Raw genomic sequence first — 26,810 nt, forward strand, 5'->3', positions numbered from 1 at the left:
TCCGGGCGCCGACACATTTTATTGGCGCCGGAGCCCCGCAGGCAGCCTCACTTCCAGGTGGCGTCTTCACTGGGCCGCAGCTCCCTGGGGAGAGACGCAGGGGAGGCGTGAGGGGGGGGGGGGGGGGGGGGCGTGCCGGGGAAGGGGCGATGGGATGCTGGGAGGGGGTGGTGGGGAGGGAACGGCCGCCCCCCGCCCCGCCCCGCCCCAACAGCCGCCCGGCTGCTGCCCCCGCCGCGCACCGGCGGAAGAGCGCGCTCCGGTTCCTGAAGGCCGCCAGCTGCTCGTCCGCCCTCCGGTCCAGGACGCAGCCGAACACGAAGCCCGCGGGCACCAGCACGTGCACCCAGTGGTCGCGCAGCACCTGCAGCAGCCTCATGGCGCAGCCTGGAGGGCACCTGGAGGAGGCGGCCGGTGGTTGGGGGCCGCGGGCGGGCCTGGCCGCCCCACCGGAGCCCCCGCCCCACCCACCCGGGAGCCCCCTGCCCTGCCCTGCCCGGCCCGGCCCGGCCCACCTGCACGCGCCCCGCACGCCCGCGCGACCCCGCGACCAAGGACGGAGCCGCCCCGCCCCCTCGGAAGTCACGTGGCGCTCCGGCCCCGCCCACGCCGGAAGTCACGTGGCGTCCCGCCCGCGCCGGAAGTCAGCAGCCGACCCCCCGCCGGAAGTAAGGGCCGTACCGCTCGTCGTGCCCGGGGCGGGGGTCGCCGAGCTCGTCGTCAGCCGCGCGGGTCTGGCTCTCGGGCCCCCCGACCCCGCGCCCCCGGGTGCAGGTCACGCCGGGTCCCGCGGTCGCCGGCAGCGGCTGGCGGCGGCGTCCCTGTCCCTCGGCGACGGTCGCACCCGGCCCGCCCCACCCCGCCGCCCCGCGTCCGAAGGGCGGCCTGCGCTGCGTCACTTCCGGCCGCCCGCCCCGAGAAGGCGGTGTCCCCGCACGTCTTCCGCCACTTCCGGCCGCCCGCCCCGAGAAGGCGGTGTCCCCGCACGTCTTCCGCCACTTCCGGCCGCCCGCCCCGAGAAGGCGGTGTCCCCGCACGTCTTCCGCCACTTCCGCCCGCCCGCCCCGAGAAGGCGGTGTCCCCGCACGTCTTCCGCCACTTCCGGCCGCCCGCCCCGAGAAGGCGGTGTCCCCGCACGTCTTCCGCCACTTCCGGCCGCCCGCCCCGAGAAGGCGGTGTCCCCGCACGTCTTCCGCCACTTCCGCCCGCCCGCCCCGAGAAGGCGGTGTCCCCGCACGTCTTCCGCCACTTCCGGCCGCCCGCCCCGAGAAGGCGGTGTCCCCGCACGTCTTCCGCCACTTCCGGCCGCCCGCCCCGAGAAGGCGGTGTCCCCGCACGTCTTCCGCCACTTCCGCCCGCCCGCCCCGAGAAGGCGGTGTCCCCGCACGTCTTCCGCCACTTCCGCCCGCCCGCGCCCAGGATGGCGGCCTCCACTGCGCGCCTTCCGCCCGTCGCCCGCTCGGGTCCGCGCTGAGCACCGCCGTTCGCCGCGGAGCCCGGGTCCGAGCGGGGCGCGGAGGGAGGAGGACGCGGGAGCCCCGGCGAGGTGAGCGACCCGGTGGGCCGGCGCCCAGGGACCCCCGCCGACCTCCCGCCGCCATTTCCCGGCCGCCTCCGGCTCCGGCTTCCGCCCTCCGTGGAGGCCTCCGCGCCCCTGCCGCCCCTCCCGCCTCGCCCCGGTCCCGGCCCCCCTGCCCCTGCCCCCCCCGCCCCCGGCCCCTGCCCAGCGCGCCGGCCGCCCCGTGGCGCGAACTCGCGACCCCTCCGGCTGCCCGCCGCCTCTGGTCTCCGCGGGGACTCGGACTCGGTGTCCTCGCGCGGCAGGCGGACGGCGCGGGGAGGGGCCTGGGGGTTCCCGCGCTGCGGGGTCTACACGGTGGGGTCTACACGGTGGGGTCCACACGGTGGGGTCCACACGGTGGGGTCTACACTGTGGGGTCTACGCTCGGGTCTACACTGGGGTCTGCACTGCGGGGTCTATGCCATAATGTCTATACTGGGGTCTACACTGGGGTCTACACAGGTCTACGCTGCGGGGTCTAGCTGTGGGGTCTACGCTGTGGGGTCTGCACAGGTCTACGCTGTGGGGTCTACGCTGTAGGGTCTACACTGTGGGGTCTACGCTGTAGGGTCTACGCTGTGGGGTCTACGCTGTAGGGTCTACACTGTGGGGTCTACACTGTGGGGTCTACGCTGTGGGGTCTACGCTGTAGGGTCTACGCTGTGGGGTCTACACTGTGGGGTCTACACAGGTCTACGCTGTGGGGTCTACGCTGTGGGGTCTGCGCTGTGGGGTCTGCACAGGTCTACGCTGTGGGGTCCACACTGGGGTCCACGCTGCGGGATCTGCGCTGCGGGGTCTACGCCATAGTGTCTATACTGGGGTCTAGCTGTGGGGTCCACGCTGCGGGGTCTACACTGTGGGGTCTACACAGGTTTACACTGTGGGGTCTACGCTCGGGTCTACACTGGGGTCTGCGCTGCGGGGTCTACGCCATAGTGTCTATACTGGGGTCTAGCTGTGGGGTCCACGCTGCGGGGTCTACACTGTGGGGTCTACACAGGTTTACACTGTGGGGTCTACGCTCGGGTCTACACTGGGGTCTGCGCTGCGGGGTCTACGCCATAGTGTCTATACTGGGGTCTAGCTGTGGGGTCCACGCTGTAGGAGCCACTCCCTGTAGGCCCCACGCTGATAGTCCACACTGCGGTCTACACCCTGACTCACAGTGTGCCCTGTGCCCTCTGAGCCCTGGTCAGAACAGGTCCTTCCTGGGTGCTGGCATCCGGGCCCACAGGGTGTGCAGGGCGTGTGGACTCTGGGTCTGTCTGTCTGTCAGGCTGCTGTCTGCTGGATGGACCAGCACCTCACTGGAGGGGTCCCCGCCGCCCAGGTGGCTTTGACTCCGGCCCGGGCGCCTTAGTCGTGATCACGTGGCCGAGGCCGGGTCCCGCCCGCGGGGTCGCGGGGCCGCTCTAGGGCCTCCTTGGGCAGGGCCGCGGGTGGGGCTCTGCCGGCTGCACGGACCAGCGCCCGGCGGCCGTGTCCCCATTTGATTTTGTTGTCTGGAGTCTTTTTCCTCCCCGCCAGAGCCCCGCTCAGCTCAGCCCTGGCTCACGGTGGTGCGGGGATGGAGCCGGGCAGCCTCCGGCGTGGGAGCGTCTCGGTGCGCTCTGCCCTGCCGCTTCCCACTTTATCGGCTAGGGCAGGAGTTGAGGGAGGAGAGAGCCGCCTGCAGGCCGGCTTCACTGGCCCCCGCAGGTGGGGGCGGGGCTCCAGCTGGGGCCCTTGCGCTCAGTCCTGTGTGCCGAGTGCCCCGTGTGCCAGCAGGTGTGCCAGCAGGTGTGCCCTTGGCCGCCCCTCCGGGGTGGAACCGAAGCTGAGCTGGGAGGTGGCGCGAAGCGGGGGCCGGGGACTTTGTGGGCGTATTCAGGAGCTGCTTGCGGGGGCCGGGGACTTTGTGGGCGTATTCAGGAGCTGCTTGCGGGGGCCGGGGACTTTGTGGGCTATTCAGGAGCTGCTTGCGGGGGCCGGGGACTTTGTGGGCGTATTCAGGAGCTGCTTGCGGGGGCCTGGGACTTTGTGGGCGTATTCAGGAGCTGCTTGCGGGGGCCGGGGACTTTGTGGGCGTATTCAGGAGCTGCTTGCGGGGGCCGGGGACTTTGTGGGCGTATTCAGGTTCAGGAGCTGCTTGCGGGGGCCGGGGACTTTGTGGGCGTATTCAGGAGCTGCTTGCGGGGGCCGGGGACTTTGTGGGCGTATTCAGGTTCAGGTGCTGCTTGCGGGGGCCGGGGACTTTGTGGGCGTATTCAGGTTCAGGAGCTGCTTGCGGGGGCCGGGGACTTTGTGGGCTATTCAGGAGCTGCTTGCGGGGGCCGGGGACTTTGTGGGCGTATTCAGGAGCTGCTTGCGGGGGCCGGGGACTTTGTGGGCGTATTCAGGAGCTGCTTGCGGGGGCCGGGGACTTTGTGGGCGTATTCAGGTTCAGGTGCTGCTTGCGGGGGCCGGGGACTTTGTGGGCGTATTCAGGTTCAGGAGCTGCTTGCGGGGGCCGGGGACTTTGTGGGCTATTCAGGTGCTGCTTGCGGGGGCCGGGGACTTTGTGGGCGTATTCAGGAGCTGCTTGCGGGGGCCGGGGACTTTGTGGGCGTATTCAGGAGCTGCTTGCGGGGGCCGGGGACTTTGTGGGCTATTCAGGAGCTGCTTGCGGGGGCCGGGGACTTTGTGGGCGTATTCAGGAGCTGCTTGCGGGGGCCGGGGACTTTGTGGGCGTATTCAGGAGCTGCTTGCGGGGGCCGGGGACTTTGTGGGCTATTCAGGAGCTGCTTGCGGGGGCCGGGGACTTTGTGGGCATATTCAGGAGCTGCTTGCGGGGGCCGGGGACTTTGTGGGCATATTCAGGAGCTGCTTGCGGGGGCCGGGGACTTTGTGGGCATATTCAGGAGCTGCTTGCGGGGGCCGGGGACTTTGTGGGCTATTCAGGTGCTGCTTGCGGGGGCCGGGGACTTTGTGGGCGTATTCAGGAGCTGCTTGCGGGGCCGGGGACTTTGTGGGCGTATTCAGGAGCTGCTTGCGGGGGCCGGGGACTTTGTGGGCGTATTCAGGAGCTGCTTGCGGGGGCCGGGGACTTTGTGGGCTATTCAGGAGCTGCTTGCGGGGGCCGGGGACTTTGTGGGCGTATTCAGGAGCTGCTTGCGGGGGCCGGGGACTTTGTGGGCATATTCAGGTGCTGCTTGCGGGGGCCGTGGACTTTGTGGGCTATTCAGGAGCTGCTTGCGGGGGCCGGGGACTTTGTGGGCGTATTCAGGAGCTGCTTGCGGGGGCCGGGGACTTTGTGGGCGTATTCAGGAGCTGCTTGCGGGGGCCGGGGACTTTGTGGGCGTATTCAGGAGCTGCTTGCGGGGGCCGGGGACTTTGTGGGCTATTCAGGTGCTGCTTGCGGGGGCCGGGGACTTTGTGGGCTATTCAGGAGCTGCTTGCGGGGGCCGGGGACTTTGTGGGCTATTCAGGTGCTGCTTGCGGGGGCCGGGGACTTTGTGGGCGTATTCAGGAGCTGCTTGCGGGGGCCGGGGACTTTGTGGGCGTATTCAGGAGCTGCTTGCGGGGGCCGGGGACTTTGTGGGCTATTCAGGTGCTGCTTGCGGGGGCCGGGGACTTTGTGGGCTATTCAGGAGCTGCTTGCGGGGGCCGGGGACTTTGTGGGCTATTCAGGAGCTGCTTGCGGGGGCCGGGGACTTTGTGGGCTATTCAGGAGCTGCTTGCGGGGGCCGGGGACTTTGTGGGCATATTCAGGAGCTGCTTGCGGGGGCCGGGGACTTTGTGGGCGTATTCAGGTGCTGCTTGCGGGGGCCGGGGACTTTGTGGGCATATTCAGGTGCTGCTTGCGGGGGCCGGGGACTTTGTGGGCGTATTCAGGAGCTGCTTGCGGGGGCCGGGGACTTTGTGGGCGTATTCAGGAGCTGCTTGCGGGGGCCGGGGACTTTGTGGGCATATTCAGGAGCTGCTTGCGGGGGCCGGGGACTTTGTGGGCATATTCAGGAGCTGCTTGCGGGGGCCGGGGACTTTGTGGGCTATTCAGGTGCTGCTTGCGGGGGCCGGGGACTTTGTGGGCTATTCAGGAGCTGCTTGCGGGGGCCGGGGACTTTGTGGGCGTATTCAGGAGCTGCTTGCGGGGGCCGGGGACTTTGTGGGCGTATTCAGGAGCTGTTTGCGGGGGCCGGGGACTTTGTGGGCGTATTCAGGTGCTGCTTGCGGGGGCCGGGGACTTTGTGGGCGTATTCAGGTGCTGCTTGCGGGGGCCGGGGACTTTGTGGGCGTATTCAGGAGCTGCTTGCGGGGGCCGGGGACTTTGTGGGCGTATTCAGGAGCTGCTTGCGGGGGCCGGGGACTTTGTGGGCTATTCAGGAGCTGCTTGCGGGGGCCGGGGACTTTGTGGGCATATTCAGTAGCTGCTTGCGGGGGCCGGGGACTTTGTGGGCATATTCAGGTGCTGCTTGCGGGGGCCGGGGACTTTGTGGGCATATTCAGGTGCTGCTTGCGGGGGCCGGGGACTTTGTGGGCGTATTCAGGTTCAGGTGCTGCTTGCGGGGGCCGGGGACTTTGTGGGCGTTCAGGTTCAGGTGCTGCTTGCGGGGGCCGGGGACTTTGTGGGCGTATTCAGGAGCTGCTTGCGGGGGCCGGGGACTTTGTGGGCGTATTCAGGAGCTGCTTGCGGGGGCCGGGGACTTTGTGGGCATATTCAGGAGCTGCTTGCGGGGGCCGGGGACTTTGTGGGCGTATTCAGGAGCTGCTTGCGGGGGCCGGGGACTTTGTGGGCGTATTCAGGAGCTGCTTGCGGGGGCCGGGGACTTTGTGGGCGTATTCAGGTTCAGGTGCTGCTTGCGGGGGCCGGGGACTTTGTGGGCGTATTCAGGTTCAGGAGCTGCTTGCGGGGGCCGGGGACTTTGTGGGCTATTCAGGAGCTGCTTGCAGGGGCCGGGGACTTTGTGGGCATATTCAGGAGCTGCTTGCGGGGGCCGGGGACTTTGTGGGCGTATTCAGGAGCTGCTTGCGGGGGCCGGGGACTTTGTGGGCGTATTCAGGAGCTGCTTGCGGGGGCCGGGGACTTTGTGGGCATATTCAGGAGCTGCTTGCGGGGGCCGGGGACTTTGTGGGCTATTCAGGTGCTGCTTGCGGGGGCCGGGGACTTTGTGGGCTATTCAGGAGCTGCTTGCGGGGGCCGGGGACTTTGTGGGCTATTCAGGAGCTGCTTGCGGGGGCCGGGGACTTTGTGGGCGTATTCAGGAGCTGCTTGCGGGGGCCGGGGACTTTGTGGGCATATTCAGGAGCTGCTTGCGGGGGCCGGGGACTTTGTGGGCTATTCAGGTGCTGCTTGCGGGGGCCGGGGACTTTGTGGGCTATTCAGGAGCTGCTTGCGGGGGCCGGGGACTTTGTGGGCTATTCAGGAGCTGCTTGCGGGGGCCGGGGACTTTGTGGGCATATTCAGGTGCTGCTTGCGGGGGCCGGGGACTTTGTGGGCTATTCAGGAGCTGCTTGCGGGGGCCGGGGACTTTGTGGGCGTATTCAGGAGCTGCTTGCGGGGGCCGGGGACTTTGTGGGCGTATTCAGGAGCTGCTTGCGGGGGCCGGGGACTTTGTGGGCTATTCAGGTGCTGCTTGCGGGGGCCGGGGACTTTGTGGGCGTATTCAGGAGCTGCTTGCGGGGGCCGGGGACTTTGTGGGCATATTCAGGAGCTGCTTGCGGGGGCCGGGGACTTTGTGGGCGTATTCAGGAGCTGCTTGCGGGGGCCGGGGACTTTGTGGGCGTATTCAGGTTCAGGTGCTGTTTGCGGGGGCCGGGGACTTTGTGGGCGTATTCAGGTTCAGGAGCTGCTTGCGGGGGCCGGGGACTTTGTGGGCTATTCAGGAGCTGCTTGCAGGGGCCGGGGACTTTGTGGCCATATTCAGGAGCTGCTTGCGGGGGCCGGGGACTTTGTGGGCTATTCAGGTGCTGCTTGCGGGGGCCGGGGACTTTGTGGGCTATTCAGGAGCTGCTTGTGGGGGCCGGGGACTTTGTGGGCGTATTCAGGTTCAGGTGCTGCTTGCTTTCATCTCATTCTGGGCAGGGTAGAGACAGCCGGCAATCAAGAGGGAAGGTGTAGAGAGGGAGAGAGAGACCGCTCCCCCACTCGCAAAGCTCTCCCCCTGCAGGTGGGGGCCGGGGGCCGGAACCCGGGTCCTTGCGCACTGTGACGCGCTCTCCGCCAGGCGTGCCGCCACCCTGCCCCGGCTTGTGTTTGTTTTCAAGCAGTCAGAGGCTCCAGAGTCCGAGCAAGGCGAGGTGTGAGGCTGTTTCTGGAGGGGCCGGGTGGCGCTGCGGGCTGCAGTGAGAGGGCCGGAGGCGAGCCGGGAGCTGCCGCCACCCCGCCACCCCGCCACCCCAGCCGCAGGGGTCAAGGGCCGTGCTGAGACGACAGACGTCCGGCTTGAAGGAGTCAGCCAGGCGACAGGGGAGAGCTGGCCGCCGCTCATCCCGAGTCCTCGCCCGCCTCAGAGCGGAGCCGCCGGCCCTGCCCGCGCGCCCGCCCGGCCTGTCAGGCCTTTTCACGGTCGGCCCACCTGTTGGGCGCTGTGTTCTCCTGAGATTCTGTGTGCCCCCGTTTTGAATATTTTTCTCATCGTTTCTTCCCCTCCTAAGTCCTGCGACTGTTGGGGACAAGTAAGATCCCGCCTCCTCTGGTACGGCTACGTAAGCCAATGTCTGTTTTAAAACTCCCACAAGCCAACGGCCGAGAGAGGGCAACAAAGTAAGAGGAGGCGAGGGCGGGCGTGTCCTGTCCACGAGCGAGCGCATCCTGCTTCCTTGTTTCGGTCTTGATCTAACACTAAGCCTCTTAGACGCTTCTTTAAGAAGAGGAAGAGCACATGAGGGCTGGGGAGGTGGCATTACTGAGGAGACGCTTGTGCGAGACTCGTGCCCGAGACTCTGAGGTCCCAGGTTCAGTCCCCTGCACCGCCGCAAACCAGAGCTGAGCAGGGCTCTAGTAAGGGGTGAGCAAGTAAACAAATAGCAATATTGAAAAGCTGCTGTTAGCTAGCTCACCGCTGCTCAGTGTCCGCGTTAGGGCAGAGCAGGACTCACCGGGATTGACAAGAGTCGGCGGGGGGCGGGCGGGTTCAGCGCAGGTGGCACGAAGCGCAGGGACCGGCTCCCCACCTGCAGGGGAGTCGCTTCCCAGGCGGTGAAGCAGGTCTGCAGGTGTCTGTCTTTCTCTCCCCCTCTCTGTCTCCCCTCCTCTCTCCATTTCTCTCTGTCCTATCCAACAGTAACGACAACAATAATAATAACTACAATAAAACGGGCAACAAAACGGGAAAATGAATATTGAAACAAAAAAGAATTGTCAAGTGACAGCCGGCACGCTCATGAGACTCTCTCTGCTTTGTAGACCAGCAGACTTGGGATTCGCGGTGTTCCCCCCGAGTGAGGCTGAGATACAGTAAGCGATGAGTGGGGTGGTTGTCTGATCCAACAGCGTGGCTCACCGAGAGCCACTGTCATCTGTGGAAATCTGAGGCGGCAGAGAACATTTGACTTATTGGCTAGAGACAGAAATCAAGAGAAGGGGAGAGAGAGAGACAACGGCAGCCCGGGTCCACGTGGCCACCCCACAGAAGGTTGTAGCACGAACGCGCTGGCTCCTGTTGACGGACGGGGCGCTTTGCGTTTCGCTTCCCCGTCTGACAGCCAGAGGACGGAGCAGAAGGCCCCTCGTTAGACCTGCGCTGTGGCCTGAGGTTGGGGCCTCCTCAGGCGCCTCTGTGAGGCCCGTCCCGAAACTGCTGATAACGGCCCTCAGAGAGACGGCGTTTCTGTTCTCGGTCGGGCCGAGAGGGCTTTGTCACCGCCGGAGACTGGAGACTGCACGTTGGAGGCCCACGGGTGGGCATGACTCTTGAGCTCGCTACGTCTGCCCGCCGCAGGCCGGACTCTGTGCGGGCGAGGGCGAGGGCTCGGGAGCGGCCCCCAGGTGGCGGCTGCGTGCGGTGGGTCAGGCCGCCGAGGGAGAGTGAGTGGCTGCGGGTGAGGGTGGGCTCGGCAGCGACGGCGTTTGCGCTCACATTCGCGAAGCTCAGCTCAGCTCCTGCGAGTCGCCCCTTCGGCTCTTTGTCGCAGCCTAACGTGAAGCTTTTCTGGCTCCCCGTGTTCTCTCTCCCTCCAGAGCTCTGCGTCGTCGGCGGGCCCACAGGAAGATGACGTCCATCATCAAGCTGACCACCCTCTCGGGGGTGCAGGAGGAGTCTGCGCTGTGCTACCTGCTCCAGGTCGACGAGTTCCGCTTCCTGCTGGACTGCGGCTGGGATGAGCACTTCTCCATGGACGTCATCGACTCCCTGAGGAAGTGAGCGGCTCCCGCGTTTCTAGACCCGCTGCCGTCAGCCGTGCCGCTGGCGTGTTGCCGTGGGCCCTGGTTCGCGGTGGGGGGAAGCTGGCTTTTCCCCGATGACCTTCCGGCCTTTTGGCTCGGCGCTCGCGGCTCCGACCCTCCGCCTTCTGAGTCGGGTCCTCCTGCGGCTAGCGGGGCGGCTGCAGTCTTTGGGCCTCGCTTTAGGACAGAGCAGGATGGTGACTGGGAGCATTCGGAGACAGAGCCCGTGGGATTTTTGCAGTCGCGCGCCCTGGGCTTGCTTTCTGTGCCCCGACGCCGCCGGGCGGGCGGTGGGTGTCGGTGCCGCCCGTGCGTGACACAAAGGGCCGCGCCGCGCCGCGCCGCGCCACTGTGCAGGGTCCGAAAGCCAAGGCCAGTGGAGGCGCTTGACGGCAAGACGACGTTTCCTGGTTTCTTAGCCAAGCGCTTGATGCTTGACTGCAGTCGCGCTGTAACAGACGGGCCGTGAGCCGCCGCGCCGCGCCGCGCCGCGCCACCCGTGGGGACAGCACCCACAGGAGACGCGCCCTGTTCGCACGGTCTCCCACCGTCCCGCGGTTGCCAGCCGAGCTGGTTACGTAACACTGTTTCGCCGGGGCTTTAATAGCGGTTGCCCGCTCTGTCGACCGCAGGGCACAGTCCTACCCAGAGCAAGTGTTTGGATTTGAATTAAGGTGACCGTTTGACCCGTTTGGACCCTGTGCTGTCCGCGTCTTCTGTGAAAACGTGCTGGCCGCTGCACGTCGTGTGCGGCTTACAGCCCGACTGACGGCAAGCGACTGTCGACACGAGTGAAGTTTAGGGGTGCCCAGCGCCGCCGCCTCCCCTCCGCAGGGTCTGGTCAGGGTGTCGGGAGGGCAGGCGCGGCGGGGGCCCTTTAAGGGCAGAGCTGAGCAGCGTCCTGTGCGTGTGTCCCCAGGCACGTCCACCAGGTCGACGCCGTCCTGCTGTCTCACCCCGACCCCCTCCATCTTGGGGCCCTGCCCTACGCCGTCGGAAAGCTGGGGCTCAACTGTGCCATCTACGCGACCATCCCTGTCTACAAGATGGGCCAGATGTTCATGTATGACCTTTACCAGGTAACCATCCCTGTCTACACGATGGGCCAGAGGTTCATGTGTGACCTCGACCAGGTAACCATCCCTGTCTACACGATGGGCCAGAGGTTCATGTGTGACCTTTACCAGGTAACCATCCCTGTCTACACGATGGGGCAGAGGTTCATGTGTGACCTCGACCAGGTCACCATCCCTGTCTACACGATGGGGCAGAGGTTCATGTGTGACCTCGACCAGGTCACCGTCCCTGTCTACACGATGGGGCAGAGGTTCATGTGTGACCTCGACCAGGTCACCGTCCCTGTCTACATGATGGGGCTGAGGTTCATGTGTGACCTCGACCAGGTCACCGTCCCTGTCTACACGATGGGGCTGAGGGGCACGCAGCCTGCACACGCGTGTGGAGACCGGGCCTCACCTCTTGACGCCTTCTTTCAGTCTCGACACAACACGGAAGACTTCACGCTCTTCACGCTGGATGACGTGGACGCGGCCTTTGACAAAATCCAGCAGCTGAAGTTCTCTCAGATTGTGAACTTGAAAGGTGAGCGGCGTGTCCAGTAGTAAAGCTTGTGTGGAGGCAGCTGGGCCTCTGCCGGAAGCACCAAGACTGTCCTGGGCCATTGAGCGTTTTCTCACATGGAACCTTTTGTCCTGATTTGAAGCTGATCTTCCTCAAATCACTTGGGTCTTATTTGCGTATATATGTGTTTTTAATACAGTAAGGTCAAAAAAAAAAAAAAAGTGTTTTCAAGCGCACTGTTGACATATTTAAAGGTTTCTTTTTATTTTTTAAATTTTTTTAGAAACTTAATTTATTTTCCCTTTCGTTGCCCTTGCTTTTTATTGTTGTAGTTATTGTTGTTATTGATGTCGTCGTTGTTGGATAGGACAGAGAGAAACGGAGAGAGGAGGGGAAGACAGAGGGGGGGAGAGAAAGACAGACACCTGCAGACCTGCTTCACCGCCTGTGAAGTGACCCCCCTGCAGGTGGGGAGCCGGGATCCTCACGCCGGTCCTTGTGCTTTGCGCCACGTGCGCGTAACCCGCTACTGCCCGACTCCCGAGATTTCTTTCCTGACGAGAGGGGAAGAGAGAGAACAGTGATCCAGGGATTGACCTGGAGCCTGTATAGTCCAGTGCCTCAGCCACTGCACCGCTTCCTGGGCCGCTGGCCTGCGGCTTATCAGGGTGAGGAACTTGGTTTGCCACAGGCCCACTGGGTATTCATAACATCGCCATGAGCCACATAAAAGTCTTCGTCAGTCAGCACATGGCATCGCGGTGCCTGCGGGACCAGACCAGATTATGGGGGCCCTTGGCCGCTCCCCTCCCCCCCCTCCCCTCCCCTCCCCTCCCCAACTCAGGTAGATAGTCTTCTAAGAAATACGGTAAGACCACAGCAGGACTGGCGGTGGGGGGTGAGGCTTGGGCTTCACTGAGTGCCCTGTCGCCTTTGAGTGCTGCACCTCCGCTTAGCGCATGTCGGAAGGTAGCCCTTGTCTGGGGTATCAAAAGCTCCAGCTGTCTCTGTCTCATCGCTGCAGGTAAAGGTCACGGCTTGTCGATCACGCCTCTGCCAGCCGGCCACATGATAGGGGGGACAATCTGGAAGATCGTCAAGGACGGGGAAGAGGAGATCGTGTATGCTGTGGACTTCAACCACAAGAGGGAGATGTAGGTAGCGCGCTGCCAGGCTGACGGGGCGGCGGGTCGGGAACCCAGGGATTTCTCAGCTCGAGCAGTGAAAGCTCCGAGCAGTGCGCGCCCCTCAGAGCTGCTTGGCCATTTCCATGGCGCCAGATCAGTCAGACGCACATTTTAAAGATGAGATGCGTTTGGTGGTGGGTGTGCAGTGGGCTCTGTGCTGTGATGTTGCCGTCCTGTGACAAACTGTTTGTGACGGAAGTCAGAAAAGATGAAACGTGAGGAGCGACCCGACCGGCTGGCAAAAGTGCTTCTGAAGTTTAGGTCGGGCTCTGGGTTTGGAGAGGTGGAAGGTCTCGGAGTCAGGTGCTGGCGCGGCTGCTTGAGCGCGCACATCACAGTGCGCAAGGAGCCGGGTTCAAGCCCCTGGTCCCCACCTGCAGGGGGAAAAGCTTCACGAGTGGTGAAGCTGGGCTGCAGGTGTCTCTCTGTCTCCCCCCTCAACTTATCTTTGTCTCTTTCCAAATAAAGAGAGAAAGAAAGAAAAGTGAAGGCCCCAGGTCCCCTGCAGAAGCTCAGAACAAGGCTTTAGAGGAGGTGTAAAGAAATCAGACTTCCTGGGTTGCCCGCAGACTGCAGGTCCAGACGCCCAAAAGCCCCTGGATTCAGAGGATAGCAAACCGCACTTCCCCCACCGGCAAGCCCGTCCCTCAACCGCTCTGGGGGCCCGGGATTCAATGAAGGACACAGTGCCCTCGAGCGCATTGTGTTTTTACTGCCACGTATTTTAAAATTGTTCTTTTCTGTGGAGAAAATTGTGCCTTTTGAAAAGGGAAAAAAAAAAAGATGAAATATGTGGTCTCAGGGCTGGGCACTGGCCTACCCGGCTGGGCGCACACACCACCAGTCACAAGGACCTGGGTTCAAGACTCCAGCCCCCACCTACAGGGGGAGGCTTCACAAGTGGCGAAGCCCAGAGAGAGGCTGCAGGTGTGTCTTCCGCCTATTTCCCCTCCCCTCTCAGTTTCTCCTCCAAAGAGTAAGTGAACTTGGAAAATGTATATTTGTGTCTTTCTTGATACAATAGATATATTCACACAAGGTGATTAATCTTTGTACATGAAGTTATATTTTATGCACTTTATAAAGTGAAACTTTTTTTTTTACACTTTTTATTTTTTAATATTTATTCCTGTTTGTTGCCTTTGTTTTACTGTTGTAGTTGTTGTTGTTGTTGGATAGGGCAGAGAGACACGGAGAGAGGAGGGGAAGACAGGGGGGGAGAGAAAGACAGACACCTGCAGACCTGCTTCACTGCCTGGGAAACGACTCCCCTGCAGGTGGGGAGCCGGGGGCTCGAACCGGGATCCTTAGGCCGGTCCTTGTGCTTTGCGCCACCTGTGTGCTTAACCCGCTGCACCACCGCCCAATGCCCAGTGTTTTCTTTTAAAGAATTTATTTATTCATGAGAAAGATAGGCAGAGAAAGAACCAGACATCACTCTGGTACATGTGATGCCAGGGACGGAACTCGGGACCTCATGGTTGAGAATCCAGTGCTTTATCCACTGTGCCACCTCCCGTAAAGTGAAACTTTTAAAAAACGGTCTTTTATCATTTCTCCGAGAGGCAGAGTGGCAGAGGCCGACCAGAGCTCCGCTAGCCGAGGCGCTTGGTAATGCAGCGGTGGGAGCTGGGCCCCACGCCAGGCCTGTGCTCCCTGTGCTCCCGGCGCTCAGCTTCTCTGCTCTCTAGTCACTTTTTCACTGGCTGGAGGGAGAAGTCGTGAGGGAGGTGGAGACTAGGGCTGAACCCGGGTGCTCGAGCACGGTGGTGCGGTGGTGGTGCGCTTAACCCGCTCTCCGCTAATCTGCTCTTGACACACATGGTGTCCGCCTGGAAGCGCGCGCACTGGTGTGTCAGTGATCTCCGGTCGCACGCTAGGTTCTTAATTTTGCCTTTTGGAGCTCATCAGCCATTGTTGTCAGTAGCACATAGCTAGAGGCAGAAAGACTCGTAAAAGGAGAAGCTTCTGAGGTCAGAGCCGTCGTCGTTGGAGTGACGTGAACGCCCCTCTCTGGCCTCTTACAGCCACCTGAACGGCTGCTCGCTGGAGGTGCTCAGCCGACCCTCCCTGCTCATCACAGACTCGTTCAATGCCACCTACGTGCAGCCACGGAGGAAGCAAAGAGACGAGCAGCTTCTCAGTATGTACCCTCGTCCCCAGAGCCGGGTGGTGTGAGTCCCGTCCCCAGAGCCAGGCGGTGTGAGTCCCGTCCCCAGAGCCTGGTCCACGTGTGAGTCCCGTCCCCAGAGCCGGGCAGTGTGAGTCCCGTCCCCAGAGCCGGGCAGTGTGAGTCCCGTCCCCAGAGCCGGGCCGTGTGAGTCCCGTCCCCAGAGCCGGGCCGTGTGAGTCCTGTCCCCAGAGCCTGGTCCACGTGTGGTGGTGCAGTGCTGCCCGTGCTGCTTGATTTTCTTGGCCGTCACCAACTGACTCAGCACCGTGAGAACTGCGTGCAGTGAGCATACGGCTCCTGTTAAGCTGGTGCTTTGCTAGTTGAATTCAGCCTGGGACAGGATAGGGACTGGCTCCTCGGCCCCACACTCCGCCCATCGCCATGTCCCACGGGTGAATTTCCAGGGAATCCTAGACTACTGTCAAGACTCCAGGACAGGCTGGGGACACAGCATGGTGGTTCTGCAAAAGACACTCCTGCCTGAGGCTCTGGGATCCCTGGTTCAATCCCCAGCACCACCGTCAGCCAGAGCTCAGCAGGGCCCTGGTGTTTGTGTCTCATTAAAAAAAGAAAGAAAAAACTTAATAGAACATTCTAGCATATGCTGGACACCCGGTGTGTTTCCAGGGAATGCCAGCTTTTATTATAAAGGTGCTGTGTGAACCAACTAGAAAAACATTCGCACTTAAGACGACAGACGTAGGGAAGGTCACAGGTGAGCGAGCATGTGGGCCACCTGCCAGCTTGTGGGGTGGGGAGGTGTCACACGCACCTAGTGGGCTTGGCCCGCACTGACTCAAGCCGCTCCACCTCCTCTGTTCAGCTCTGTTCCTCTTACGGGTGGAGACAAAGTGAGAGGGACACACGGCCTCCTGCTGCCCTGCTCCACCTCTCAGGAAGCTTCCCCCACAGGTGGGGGCTGGGGGCCGAAGCTGGGACACTTGCTGATTACCAAGTGCACCACTGCCCGGCCCTGGTGGAGTTTTTTTTTTTAATTTTGTCTATTTATTTATTGGGTAGAGACAGCCTGAAATCAAGAGGAAGGGGGGATAGAAAGGGAGAGAGACCCCTGCAGCCCTGCTTCACCACTCCTGAAGCTTTCCCCCTGCAGGTGGGGACCAGGGGCTTGAACCCGGGTCCTTGTGCATTATAGTGTGTGCACTCAACCAGGTGCACCACCATCTGGCCTAGAGTTTGGTTTTACCTGATATGCCCAGGTGGACTTGCTTCTAGGGAAAGAGCTGTATATAAAAATACTTCAGTCAGGGAGTTGGGTGGAGCGCAGTGGGTGAAGTGCACGTGGCACAAAGCGCAAGGACTGGCGTAAGGATCCCGGTTTGATCCCCTGGCTCCCCACCTGCAGGGGAGTCGCTTCACAGGCGAACCCGCTGCGCTACCGCCCAAGGCACCTTTTTTAGGTGGTGTCGTAGACTTTGCTAAGAGGCGAGAGGTGCTGCTGCTCTGGACTTGGGCTTAGTGTCTCAGGTTTTGTCTGTTTATGTGATAGAGACAGAAATCAAGAGGGAAATGGGAGGCCCGCGGCCCCACTCCCCACTCGTGAAGCTTTTCCCCTGCAGGTGGGCCCGGGGCCTTGAACCCGGGCCCCCGTGCGCCATGCTGCCCGAGACCCAGGCTGACCTCTGTTATTGTTGCCAGCGAACGTCCTGGAGACGCTGCGCGGCGACGGCAACGTGCTGATCGCGGTGGACACGGCCGGCCGGGTCTTGGAGCTCGCGCAGCTGCTCGACCAGATCTGGAGGACCAAGGACGCGGGGCTGGGCGTGTACTCGCTGGCGCTGCTCAACAACGTCAGCTACAACGTGGTGGAGTTCTCCAAGTCCCAGGTGAGCTCGCCGGACACGGGCCACCCCGGGGCCAGCTTCTCCGCTTCAGGGGCTGATGGGCGGGTGATGTTGGTCCCGCAGAGGGCTTGGGTGAGTGACTTGTCTAACGTGTCCGGCCCTTCAGTGGGATGCAGTGTGGGCCTTAGCCCAGGCGCGGGCCGGAGCTCATCTTCCTTTTCCTCTTAATAAGCTGCTGCCTCGGAGTAGCACGTCTGGGTAAGGTTTTCACCTAGAGCGCGCCCCTCCCTGCCTGCTCCTCGCCGTCTCTGATGGCTTCAGTAGCAGGACGCAGGGCCGCACGTCTGGAGAGCACTGGAGTGGGGGGGTCTAACAGGAACAAAACCAGAACACGCTCATCCGGACGGATAAACTAAAGGCCGCTGAAGGAGCTGTGGCGCAGGGTGGGGGAGACTCACGCCTGAGGCTCCAGAGTCCCAGGTTCAATCCCCACACCGCCATGAGCCAGAGCGGGGCTCCGGGAGCCGGCGTGCAGTGGGTGCGGTGCGGTGCGGCTTCCTTGCGGCTGTCCCCCACTAGGTGGAGTGGATGAGCGACAAGCTGATGCGGTGCTTTGAAGACAAGAGGAACAACCCGTTCCAGTTCCGCCACCTCTCCCTGTGCCACGGGCTGGCCGACCTGGCGCGGGTGCCCAGCCCCAAGGTGGTGCTGGCCAGCCAGCCGGACCTGGAGTGCGGCTTCTCCCGGGACCTCTTCATCCAGTGGTGCCAGGACCCCAAGAACTCCATCATCCTCACCTACAGAACCACTCCCGGGACCCTGGCGCGCTTCCTGATCGACAACCCGTCGGAAAAAGTCACAGAGATAGAGGTGAGTGTGCGCGTCTGCCCCCGGCACCCGAGGGGAAGCCGAGTCCTCTGTCGGGGATCACCAGCTGAGCATGCTTTTCTCAGACAGCTCCCGGAGACTGCGCAGCTCTGCGTTCTGTCTCCGAGACCTGATGGGACCTCCCTCCCTTCCCCTCCCTTCCCCTCCCTTCCCTCCCTCCTTCCCTTCCCCTCCCTGTCCCCTCACCTCCCCTGCTTTCCCCCTCCCTCCCCTCCCCCCTCCCCTCTCCCCCCCCCCCCCCGCTGAGACCTGTTTGCTGACGGCGCTCTTCCTTTTGAGCTGAGCATCCTTTTGAGCTGAGCAGACGTGTCCTGCTCTCTCCCTTCCCCCTCCACCTCTCCCGCTCTCTCCCTTCCCCCTCTCTGGCTCCCCACTCTCACTTTTGTAGGCTCTAGGTGGGGCCTGAAGACATAAACTCTGTTGGCGTTTCCACGTCCTCTCCTTGGTCCAGGCCCGTCCTTGTTCCTGACATCCGCTGACCTTGCTGTCGCCCTCTGCCGCTCAGCAGTCTTCCTCCACTTGTACAGGGATGGGACAGACTTCACCACCCAGCCCCCTTTACATTTTTTATCTACTTATCTGAGGGGAGAGAACCAGGTGTCACTGCCACGTGGTGCTGGGGGTTGAGCTCGAGTCCTCCTGCCAGCGTCCAAGGCTTGATCCCCTGCGCTGTCCCCCGGGCCTTCGCCGGCAAGCTTTAGCAGGAAAGCGATGCTGACTGTCCTCTGTTGCCGCCGAGGTTGTCAGTGCGTCTTTTTCTGTAGGTTTCAGTCATTTTTTAACTGGTTTAGAAGGCTCTTAGGAAAAAGTAGTTTGTGATGATTTCCCCTTTTACTCAGAAACAGCAGAGCTGTCTTTTTCACGGCGTATTTATTTGTGTCTCGATGGCTTTCGGTGTTGTCAGCACATAGAGAGCACCCGCAGCAAAGTGTTACCTGGTTTCTGAGCGGCTGGGTTGCAATCAGCCTGTCGGGGTGTGACTGCGCATGCGCCAGCCTAAACCGAGACTTCACAGGACAGTCGCTTCAGATGAACTGGCCCGGGCGGGACGCGTGCGCCTCGCCGCCTTTTATCCCTCCAGCGGGGGTCTTCCTTTTGTCTCCTTTTCTTTAGTTGAGGAAACGTGTGAAGCTGGAAGGGAAAGAACTTGAAGACTTCTTGGAAAAAGAAAAAGTAAAGAAAGAAGCTGCTAAAAAGCTCGAGCAGTCGAAGGAGTGAGTCGTCTTCGGACAGATGAATAGTTTGTATGCGGGATTCAGGAGCTTTTTTTTAACCCGAGACTGTCAGCCCTGACTGTGGTGGTGGTGGTGGGGGGGTGTTGAAACTGGGACTTTGGAGCCAGCCTCAGGCTCGAGGGATTCTTTACGTAATCATCCTGCCGTCTGCCCCGCTGGGACTATTTCTAAGTTTCAGAGTTTAACAGAAACTCCAAGCTGTTGTGACCTCAGCACTTTCACTGGAGATCTGCCCTGGGCCTCATGCATCCTCGCAGGCCCGTGCCCTCCTCCTGCTCCTCTCACCGTGTGCGCCTGGCCCGGCCCGGCCCGGCCCACTGCAGCCCCCCTCCTGCTTCTCTCACCCCACTGCAGCCCCCCTCCTGCTCCTCTGTATTCTGTGAGTTCTAGAGCTCCACTCGTTCTGTCCCTGTTGCTGTTGAGGGTGGAACCCGGGACCTCATGCCTTGAAGGCAGGCGCAGTGCTTCTGCGCCAGCTCCCGGCCCTGGTAGGGTTCCCGGCGGTGCCCGTGGTGTGGCGGCCGTAGCACCGAGCTTTGTGATGCACCACTTGACGCTGTCGCACTGAAAGGCATCCAGGGACTCTGATGACAGGTCAGCGTGACTGCCCAGTGCGGATCAGGTATCGGGAGCCGTGACCTCTGCCCCTCCCCACCCCTCAGGGTAGACATGGATTCCAGCGACGAGAGCGACGTGGAGGAGGACGTCGACCAGCCGTCCGCTCACAAGGCGAAGCACGACCTCATGATGAAGGGCGAGGGCAGCCGCAAGGGCGGCTTCTTCAAGCAGGCCAAGAAGTCTCACCCCATGTTCCCCGCGCCCGAGGAGCGCATCAAGTGGGACGAGTACGGAGAGATCATCAAGTACGTCGGGACGTGGGGGATGCGGGCACGTGCGTGCGGAGAGCCCAGAGTTTGGCGGGAGGCGGCACAGCGGTTATGCGGAGGGACAGTCGCGCCTGAGGCTAGCGGGTCCCACGGCACCGTGAGCCAAGACTGAGCGGTACTTTGGTAAAGAGAGAGTTCTAGAAGGGAGACTGGTGGTTTTACTGCTGAGGCCTAAAATGATCAGGACCCCCACCCCCATCCCCACATAAAAGGAGGGTGAGGGGCACGTGCTGGAGAAGGGGGTTCAGTCCACACGGGAGGAAGAGCTTTGGGGGCGTGACGTGTCAGGATCAGGAGGTGGGCCGCGTGCTGCACACGGGCTCTGTCTCAGCACTTCAGGTTGACTGTTGGCTGGGGACAGAAGCTGAGAGGGACACAGGCAGAGACGCCTGCAGCCCTGCTTCTCCACTCGCGAAGCTTTCCCCCTGCAGGTGTGGACCGGGGGCTCGAACCTGGGTCCTTGTGCACTGTAACGTGCGCTCGACCAGATGCACCAGTGCCCGGCCCCTTTTTATTATTTTAAAAAACGTTTTATTTTCGTGGTAGGATGATACACAGGGAGGAAGACCAGAGCCCTGCTCAGCTCTGGCTTCTGCTGGTGCAGGGGATTGAACCTGAGACTTTGGAGCCTCAGGCAGGAGAGTCTCTTTGCCGAACCCTTATGCTGTCTTTTGCGCTTGCGTGCAAGTTTTAGTCAGGAGTGTGTCACAGCCAGCACGAGCAGACTGCACTCCCGTCACGCAGAGTAGCCGCAGCCGCCTGTTCCCGTGCAGCCAGACGCTGCTGTCCCGGCGCGGTGTCTCGGAGCTGCCGGGCCGGGCCGCTGCGGGTCCATGATGCCTCGGCGCCGTCCATGGTGGCCCCAGCCTTCTCCGCCCCCTGCTGCTTTGCTCACGTGTCCGAGGTGGCTTCAGCTTCCCCTCGGCTGTCTCCGTCCCGCCGCCGGTAGAGTCTGAGCTCTGTGACGCCGAAAGCTCTTCAGGAGCTGGCCCTCCCACTCTCCCTTCCCTGGTGCTGCCGTGGTCATGCTGGGGCCCCGCCAGGAAACGTGTCGCGTCTGCCTGGCCCTCTGGGGGGACTAGCAGGTGGCTCGGTGCGCTGGTCCCCAGTTCACGTGACCAGTGGCCAGTTGGTCGGCCCCAGGACTGCTCTGCGGCTCATCTCATCTGCAGAGCGCTGCGTCTAAGCACGCAACTAGAGGCTCCACTTGGCCGACACGCTGTCATCCACTGGGGAAGAAGCCGCATGTGCCGAGCCCCGGAGCCCCAGAGCCGAGCGCTCAGAGGGCTTCCCAGAACCAGTGCGGCGGGATCGGGGTGCTCCTCACAGTCGTAGACGCGGAAGTCGAGTGTTACAAGTTCAACGTGGTCTCTGACAGAAGTCAGCGGAAGTAGGGCGCGCTCGCTGCGGAGGTCGGGACGTGGAGTTGAGAGGAGGCCGACCTGTGCCTTGCTCTTCTCAGCGGTGTGCAGCGCCCACCTCCACTGCCTGGGTAGCAGACTGGCGGCATCCTGAATCCACAGGAGGGCGGGCGGGACGGCTCTCGGGCAGTGCCCCGCTAGGCTGTGGACGCCGACGGAAGCTTCACTACTGTGGCTTCTTTCTGTCTGTCTGAAAAGTTGGCCTGGGGCGGTGAACTCCTGTGATGGGGCAAGAAAGACAGACATCAAAGGAGACGTGACATTTTTGAAGATTGTGAGTGGCTAGGGAAGCCTCGGAGGTGGAGAAAGAAAGAATCGTTCAGGCTGGGTAGCCGTGGTCCTGTGACAGCCGGCCACGAACCCCTGCGCGCTGTCTGCCCTCCCGTGAGCTCGCGCTGTGCTGCAAGGCTCTCCTCCGCTACTGTGCTGTGAGGAGCCGGGCGTCGGCATCTGGGCTTTGATGTTGTGACGGCCGGGCTTTGGGTCAAGTGTCCTTTGAGCTTGAGTTCCACGAGGAGATGGGAGATCAGATGCAACGTGACTAGGTGTCGATACGGTGCCCGTCACTGCTTTCAATCAGACCGTTCCTTTTAGACCAGAGGACTTCCTAGTGCCGGAACTCCAGGCTACCGAAGAAGAGAAGAGCAAGTTAGAGGCAGGCATGGCGAACGGGGAGGAGCCTGCGCACCAGGACCTGGCCGACGTCCCCACCAAGTGCACGTCCTCCACCGAGTCCATCGAGATCAAGTAAGTGCGCCAGAGGCGTTTGAAAACAGGCGCGGGGTGGATGTCCAACACCTGCCTAGGTGACACGCTGTCTGAGCAGCTGCAGGTGATGACTTGCCTCCCTTCCTGTGCAGCCGCGTGTGAGCGGGTGGTGACACAGACACTGCAGGGCACACTGCACTTAGAAGGACAGAAAGGCGTTTCTGACCGGTCCAAAACCTTTAGACTTCAAGAGAAATAACTTTCAGTTGCTGTAGCATTGGCTTACGTTACCTTGGAATACAGTTAAACGTGTATGGGTGCACCTAGACTCAGCACCTGAGTGTGTGCACCTAGACTCAGCACCTGAGTGTGTGCACCTAGACTCAGCACCTGTGAGTGCACCTAGACTTAGCACCTGTGTGTGTGTGTGCACCTAGACTCAGCACCTGTGTGTGTGCACCTAAAGTCAGCACCTGTGTGTGTGCACCTAGACTCAGCACCTGTGTGTGTGTGTGCACCTAGACTCAGCACCTGTGTGTGTGTGTGCACCTAGACTCAGCACCTGTGTGTGTGCACCTAGACTCAGCACCTGTGTGTGTGCACCTAGACTCAGCACCTGTGTGTGTGCACCTAGACTCAGCACCTGTATGTGTGAGTGCACCTAGACTCAGCACCTGTGTGTGTGTGTGCACCTAGACTCAGCACCTGTGTGTGTGTGTGCACCTAGACTCAGCACCTGTGTGTGTGTGTGCACCTAGACTCAGCACCTGTGTGTGTGTGTGCACCTAGACTCAGCACCTGTGTGTGTGCACCTAGACTCAGCACCTGTGTGTGTGCACCTAGACTCAGCACCTGTGTGTGTGTGTGCACCTAGACTCAGCACCTGTATGTGTGAGTGCACCTAGACTCAGCACCTGTGTGTGTGTGTGCACCTAGACTCAGCACCTGTGTGTGTGCACCTAGACTCAGCACCTGTGTGTGTGCACCTAGACTCAGCACCTGTGTGTGTGTGCACCTAGACTCAGCACCTGTGTGTGTGAGTGCACCTAGACTCAGCACCTGTGTGTGTGCACCTAGACTCAGCACCTGTGTGTGTGTGTGCACCTAGACTCAGCACCTGTGTGTGTGTGTGTGTGCACCTAGACTCAGCACCTGTGTGTGTGTGTGCACCTAGACTCAGCACCTGTGTGTGTGTGTGCACCTAGACTCAGCACCTGTGTGTGTGCACCTAGACTCAGCACCTGTGAGTGTGCACCTAGAGTCAGCACCTGTGTGTGTGCACCTAGAGTCAGCACCTGTGTGTGTGTGCACCTAGACTCAGCACCTGTGTGTGTGAGTGCACCTAGACTCAGCACCTGTGTGTGTGTGAGTGCACCTAGACTCAGCACCTGTGTGTGTGTGTGTGCACCTAGACTCAGCACCTGTGTGTGTGAGTGCACCTAGACTCAGCACCTGTGTGTGTGAGTGCACCTAGACTCAGCACCTGTGTGTGAGTGCACCTAGACTCAGCACCTGTGTGAGTGCACCTAGACTCAGCACCTGTGTGTGTGCACCTAGACTCAGCACCTGTGTGAGTGCACCTAGACTCAGCACCTGTGTGTGTGCACCTAGACTCAGCACCTGTGTGTGTGCACCTAGACTCAGCACCTGTGTGTGTGAGTGCACCTAGACTCAGCACCTGTGTGTGAGTGCACCTAGACTCAGCACCTGTGTGTGTGCACCTAGACTCAGCACCTGTGTGTGTGTGTGCACCTAGACTCAGCACCTGTGTGTGTGTGCACCTAGACTCAGCACCTGTATGTGTGAGTGCACCTAGACTCAGCACCTGTGTGTGTGTGTGCACCTAGACTCAGCACCTGTATGTGTGAGTGCACCTAGACTCAGCACCTGTGTGTGTGTGTGCACCTAGACTCAGCACCTGTGTGTGTGTGTGCACCTAGACTCAGCACCTGTGTGTGTGCACCTAGACTCAGTACCTGTGTGTGTGTGTGTGCACCTAGACTCAGCACCTGTGTGTGAGTGCACCTAGACTCAGCACCTGTGTGTGTGTGTGCACCTAGACTCAGCACCTGTGTGTGTGTGTGCACCTAGACTCAGCACCTGTGTGTGTGCACCTAGACTCAGTACCTGTGTGTGTGTGTGTGCACCTAGACTCAGCACCTGTGTGTGAGTGCACCTAGACTCAGCACCTGTGTGTGTGCACCTAGACTCAGCACCTGTGTGTGTGCACCTAGACTCAGCACTCCCCCTCAGAGTCCCTGTGATGCGGGGCATTTCTCAGCAGACTGCTGTCTGTCCACCGGAGGGACAAGCTTGCTCCATTTTCTGTTATTCTCATGCCCGAGAGGCTCTTTCCACCCCTGACTAGACTTTCCCTGACCACATACTGTCTGCCGACACATTTAGGCTGTTCTGGAAAGTGCATGTCGCGTGCAGACCAGCAAATTGACCAAAGAGAAGAGCACATTCAAGAGATCAACAGTGGAGGGGGGGCCAGGGGGTGGTGCAGAGGCCAGAGCTCTGGGGTGGTGCAGAGGCCAGAGCTCTGGACTGGACCTTCACAAGGACCCTGGGTGTGGTGCAGAGGCCAGAGCTCTGGACTGGACCTTCACGAGGACCCCGGGGTGGTGCAGAGGCCAGAGCTCTGGACTGGACCTTCACGAGGACCCCGGGGTGGTGCAGAGGCCAGAACTCTGGACTGGGCCTTCACGAGGACCCCGGGGTGGTGCAGAGGCCAGAGCTCTGGACTGGACCTTCACGAGGACCCCGGGGTGGTGCAGAGGCCAGAGCTCTGGACTGGACCTTCACGAGGACTGGAGTCGCATCCCCACATTACGCGCTGAGCAGAGCCCTTTCTCTTTTTCTCTACTGTTAATAGGTAATTAAATCTCCACAAAATGAAAGGGGGAAAGGGGCCAGAGAGCCCATTGGGTAGGGTCTGCGCCTTGTCGCGGCACGTCCTGCCGTGAACCCCAGCCCCTGCCCCACGGGGGTCGTGGGTGTGTTGGTGGAGCGGCAGGCAGCCTGCGTGTTCCTCTCTGTGCGGGCGCAAGCTGCCTCCGGCTCCAGCGGCTCTTGCGGCGACAGACAGACAGGCAGATAGACACACTGGCCGCAGCACCAACGCCTCCTTCAGCGCGGGGGCTGGGTTCAGGCCAGGTTCCCGGCTCAGTGCTCCACTCTGCTGGCTGACCGTTGTTTTGAGAGCCAGGCCCGCCTCTCGCCCGTCCTTCCTCTCGGACGTGTGAGGCCCCCCAGTCTGCCGGGGTGGCGGGATTGTCTGGGGCTTGGACCCCCTTCCTTGAGTGCAGTTAGAGCTGGAGCCGGGCTCTCCCGGGACCCTGCCGCGGACCCCCACCCGCCTCCCGGCTGCCCTGCAGCTCCCTTCGGCGGCTGTCTGCGTGGCCCCTGGGGGTGTCTCGGCTGAGAGGGCCCCGTGTGATTCCAGAGCCAGGGTCACGTACATAGACTACGAAGGCCGCTCCGACGGGGACTCCATCAAGAAGATCATCAACCAGATGCGGCCGAGGCAGCTGGTCATCGTGCACGGCCCCCCAGAGGCCGGCCGGGACCTGGCCGAGTGCTGCCGCGCCTTCGGCGGCAAGGACATAAAGGTGTACGTTCCCAAGCTGCACGAGACGGTGGACGCCACCAGCGAGACGCACATCTACCAGGTGGGCTGCTATCTCCCGCTGGGACCGGGGGCTGGACCTGGTCCCCGAGCGCTCTGTTGGTGTGAGGCCGGGCGCGGGCGCGGGCGCGGGAGAGGACCAGGGCGCCGACGCTCTCCCCCGCGGCCCAGGTGCGGCTGAAGGACTCGCTCGTCAGCTCCCTGCAGTTCTGCAAGGCCAGGGACGCTGAGCTCGCTTGGATCGACGGCGTCTTGGACATGAGGGTCTCCAAGGTGGACACGGGGGTCATCCTGGAGGAGGGGGAGCTGAAGGATGACGGCGAAGACGCGGAGATGCAGGTGGACGCGCCCTCGGACCCCAGCGTGACGGCCCAGCAGAAGGCCATGAAGAGCCTGTTTGGGGAGGATGACAGGGAAGCCGGTGAAGAGAGCGAGGTCATCCCCACCCTGGAACCCCTGCCGCCCCACGAAGTAAGAGTGCTGCCTGCCTGCGCTGTCCTTGCCTGAGACTGCTGGTCCTGTCAGCCGGTCAGGAGTGTGTCTGCGTGTGTGTGTGTGTCTGTGTGAGTGTGTGTGTGTCTGCGTGTGTGGGGGGGTGTCTGGAGTGAAGGACCAGAGATCCAGGTGTGTCTGTGTGTGTGTGTGTCTGTGTGTGTCTGTCTGTGTGTGTCTGTGTGTGTGGGGGTGTCTGGAATGAAGGACCAGAGATCCAGGGGTGTGTGTGTGTGTGTGTCTGTGTGTGTGTGTGTGTGTGTGGGGGGTGTCTGGAGTGAAGGACCAGAGATCCAGGGGTGTGTGTGTGTCTGTGTGTGTGTGTGTGTGTGTGGGGGGGGGTGTCTGGAGTGAAGGACCAGAGATCCAGGTGTGTGTGTGTCTGTCTGTCTGTCTGTGTGTGTGTGTGGGGGGGGGTGTCTGGAGTGAAGGACCAGAGATCCAGGTGTGTGTGTGTGTGTGAGTGTGTGTGTGTGTCTGTGTCTGTGTGTGTGTGGTGGCGTGTCTGGAGTGAAGGACCAGAGATCCAGGTGTGTGTGTGTGTGTGTGTGTGTGTGTGTCTGTGTGTGTGTGGGGGGGCGTGTCTGGAGTGAAGGACCAGAGATCCAGGTGTGTGTGTGTGTGTGTCTGTCTGTGTGTGTGTGTGTGTGTGTGTGTGTGGGGGGGTGTCTGGAGTGAAGGACCAGAGATCCAGGTGTGTGTGTGTGTGTGAGTGTGTGTGTGTGTGGGGGGGTGTCTGGAGTGAAGGACCAGAGATCCCGGTGGGTGTGTGTCTGTGTGTGTGTCTCTGTGTGTGGGTGTGTCTGGAGTGAAGGACCAGAGATCCCGGTGTGTGTGTGTGTGTGTGTGTGTGTGTGTGTGTGTCTGGAGTGAAGGACCAGAGATCAGGTATGTGTG

General features: G+C 61.6%; 2 protein-coding genes across 4 annotated transcripts in view; one reads left to right on the top strand and one right to left on the bottom strand.

The window, feature by feature from the left end:
- NDUFB1 (NADH:ubiquinone oxidoreductase subunit B1) lies at nucleotides 1-2,885 on the bottom strand. Of its 2 annotated transcripts, XM_060184685.1 has the most exons (4): nucleotides 2,882-2,885; nucleotides 682-834; nucleotides 243-398; nucleotides 1-84 (listed from the first exon to the last, which is right to left on the bottom strand). In XM_060184685.1, the coding sequence occupies exons 3-4, from the start codon at nucleotides 377-379 to the stop codon at nucleotides 48-50; spliced, it is 174 nt and encodes a 57-aa protein (XP_060040668.1). In that variant the 5' UTR covers nucleotides 380-398; nucleotides 682-834; nucleotides 2,882-2,885; the 3' UTR covers nucleotides 1-47. The 2 variants fall into 2 exon arrangements, with proteins under 2 accessions (XP_060040668.1, XP_060040667.1); XM_060184684.1 differs by lacking the exons at nucleotides 682-834; nucleotides 2,882-2,885 and adding an exon at nucleotides 516-639.
- The window catches only part of CPSF2 (cleavage and polyadenylation specific factor 2), a 26,969-nt gene continuing 1,553 nt past the window's right edge, over nucleotides 1,395-26,810 (top strand). The window contains exons 1-13 of one of the 2 annotated variants that reach the window (XM_060184683.1): nucleotides 1,395-1,546; nucleotides 9,702-9,881; nucleotides 10,828-10,987; nucleotides 11,405-11,510; nucleotides 12,514-12,643; nucleotides 14,704-14,819; nucleotides 16,506-16,693; nucleotides 17,231-17,521; nucleotides 18,653-18,753; nucleotides 19,437-19,637; nucleotides 21,677-21,829; nucleotides 25,239-25,464; nucleotides 25,593-25,892. In XM_060184683.1, coding sequence (XP_060040666.1) covers nucleotides 9,733-9,881; nucleotides 10,828-10,987; nucleotides 11,405-11,510; nucleotides 12,514-12,643; nucleotides 14,704-14,819; nucleotides 16,506-16,693; nucleotides 17,231-17,521; nucleotides 18,653-18,753; nucleotides 19,437-19,637; nucleotides 21,677-21,829; nucleotides 25,239-25,464; nucleotides 25,593-25,892 — 2,121 coding nt within the window. In that variant the 5' untranslated portion in view covers nucleotides 1,395-1,546; nucleotides 9,702-9,732. Of the gene's footprint in view, nucleotides 1,547-8,908; nucleotides 8,979-9,701; nucleotides 9,882-10,827; nucleotides 10,988-11,404; nucleotides 11,511-12,513; nucleotides 12,644-14,703; nucleotides 14,820-16,505; nucleotides 16,694-17,230; nucleotides 17,522-18,652; nucleotides 18,754-19,436; nucleotides 19,638-21,676; nucleotides 21,830-25,238; nucleotides 25,465-25,592; nucleotides 25,893-26,810 lie in introns of those variants that run through there. The other variant, XM_007529062.3, reaches the window with a different exon arrangement.

This window comes from Erinaceus europaeus, unplaced genomic scaffold, assembly GCF_950295315.1.
Source record: "Erinaceus europaeus unplaced genomic scaffold, mEriEur2.1 scaffold_900, whole genome shotgun sequence".
Lineage (NCBI taxonomy): Eukaryota > Metazoa > Chordata > Mammalia > Eulipotyphla > Erinaceidae > Erinaceus > Erinaceus europaeus.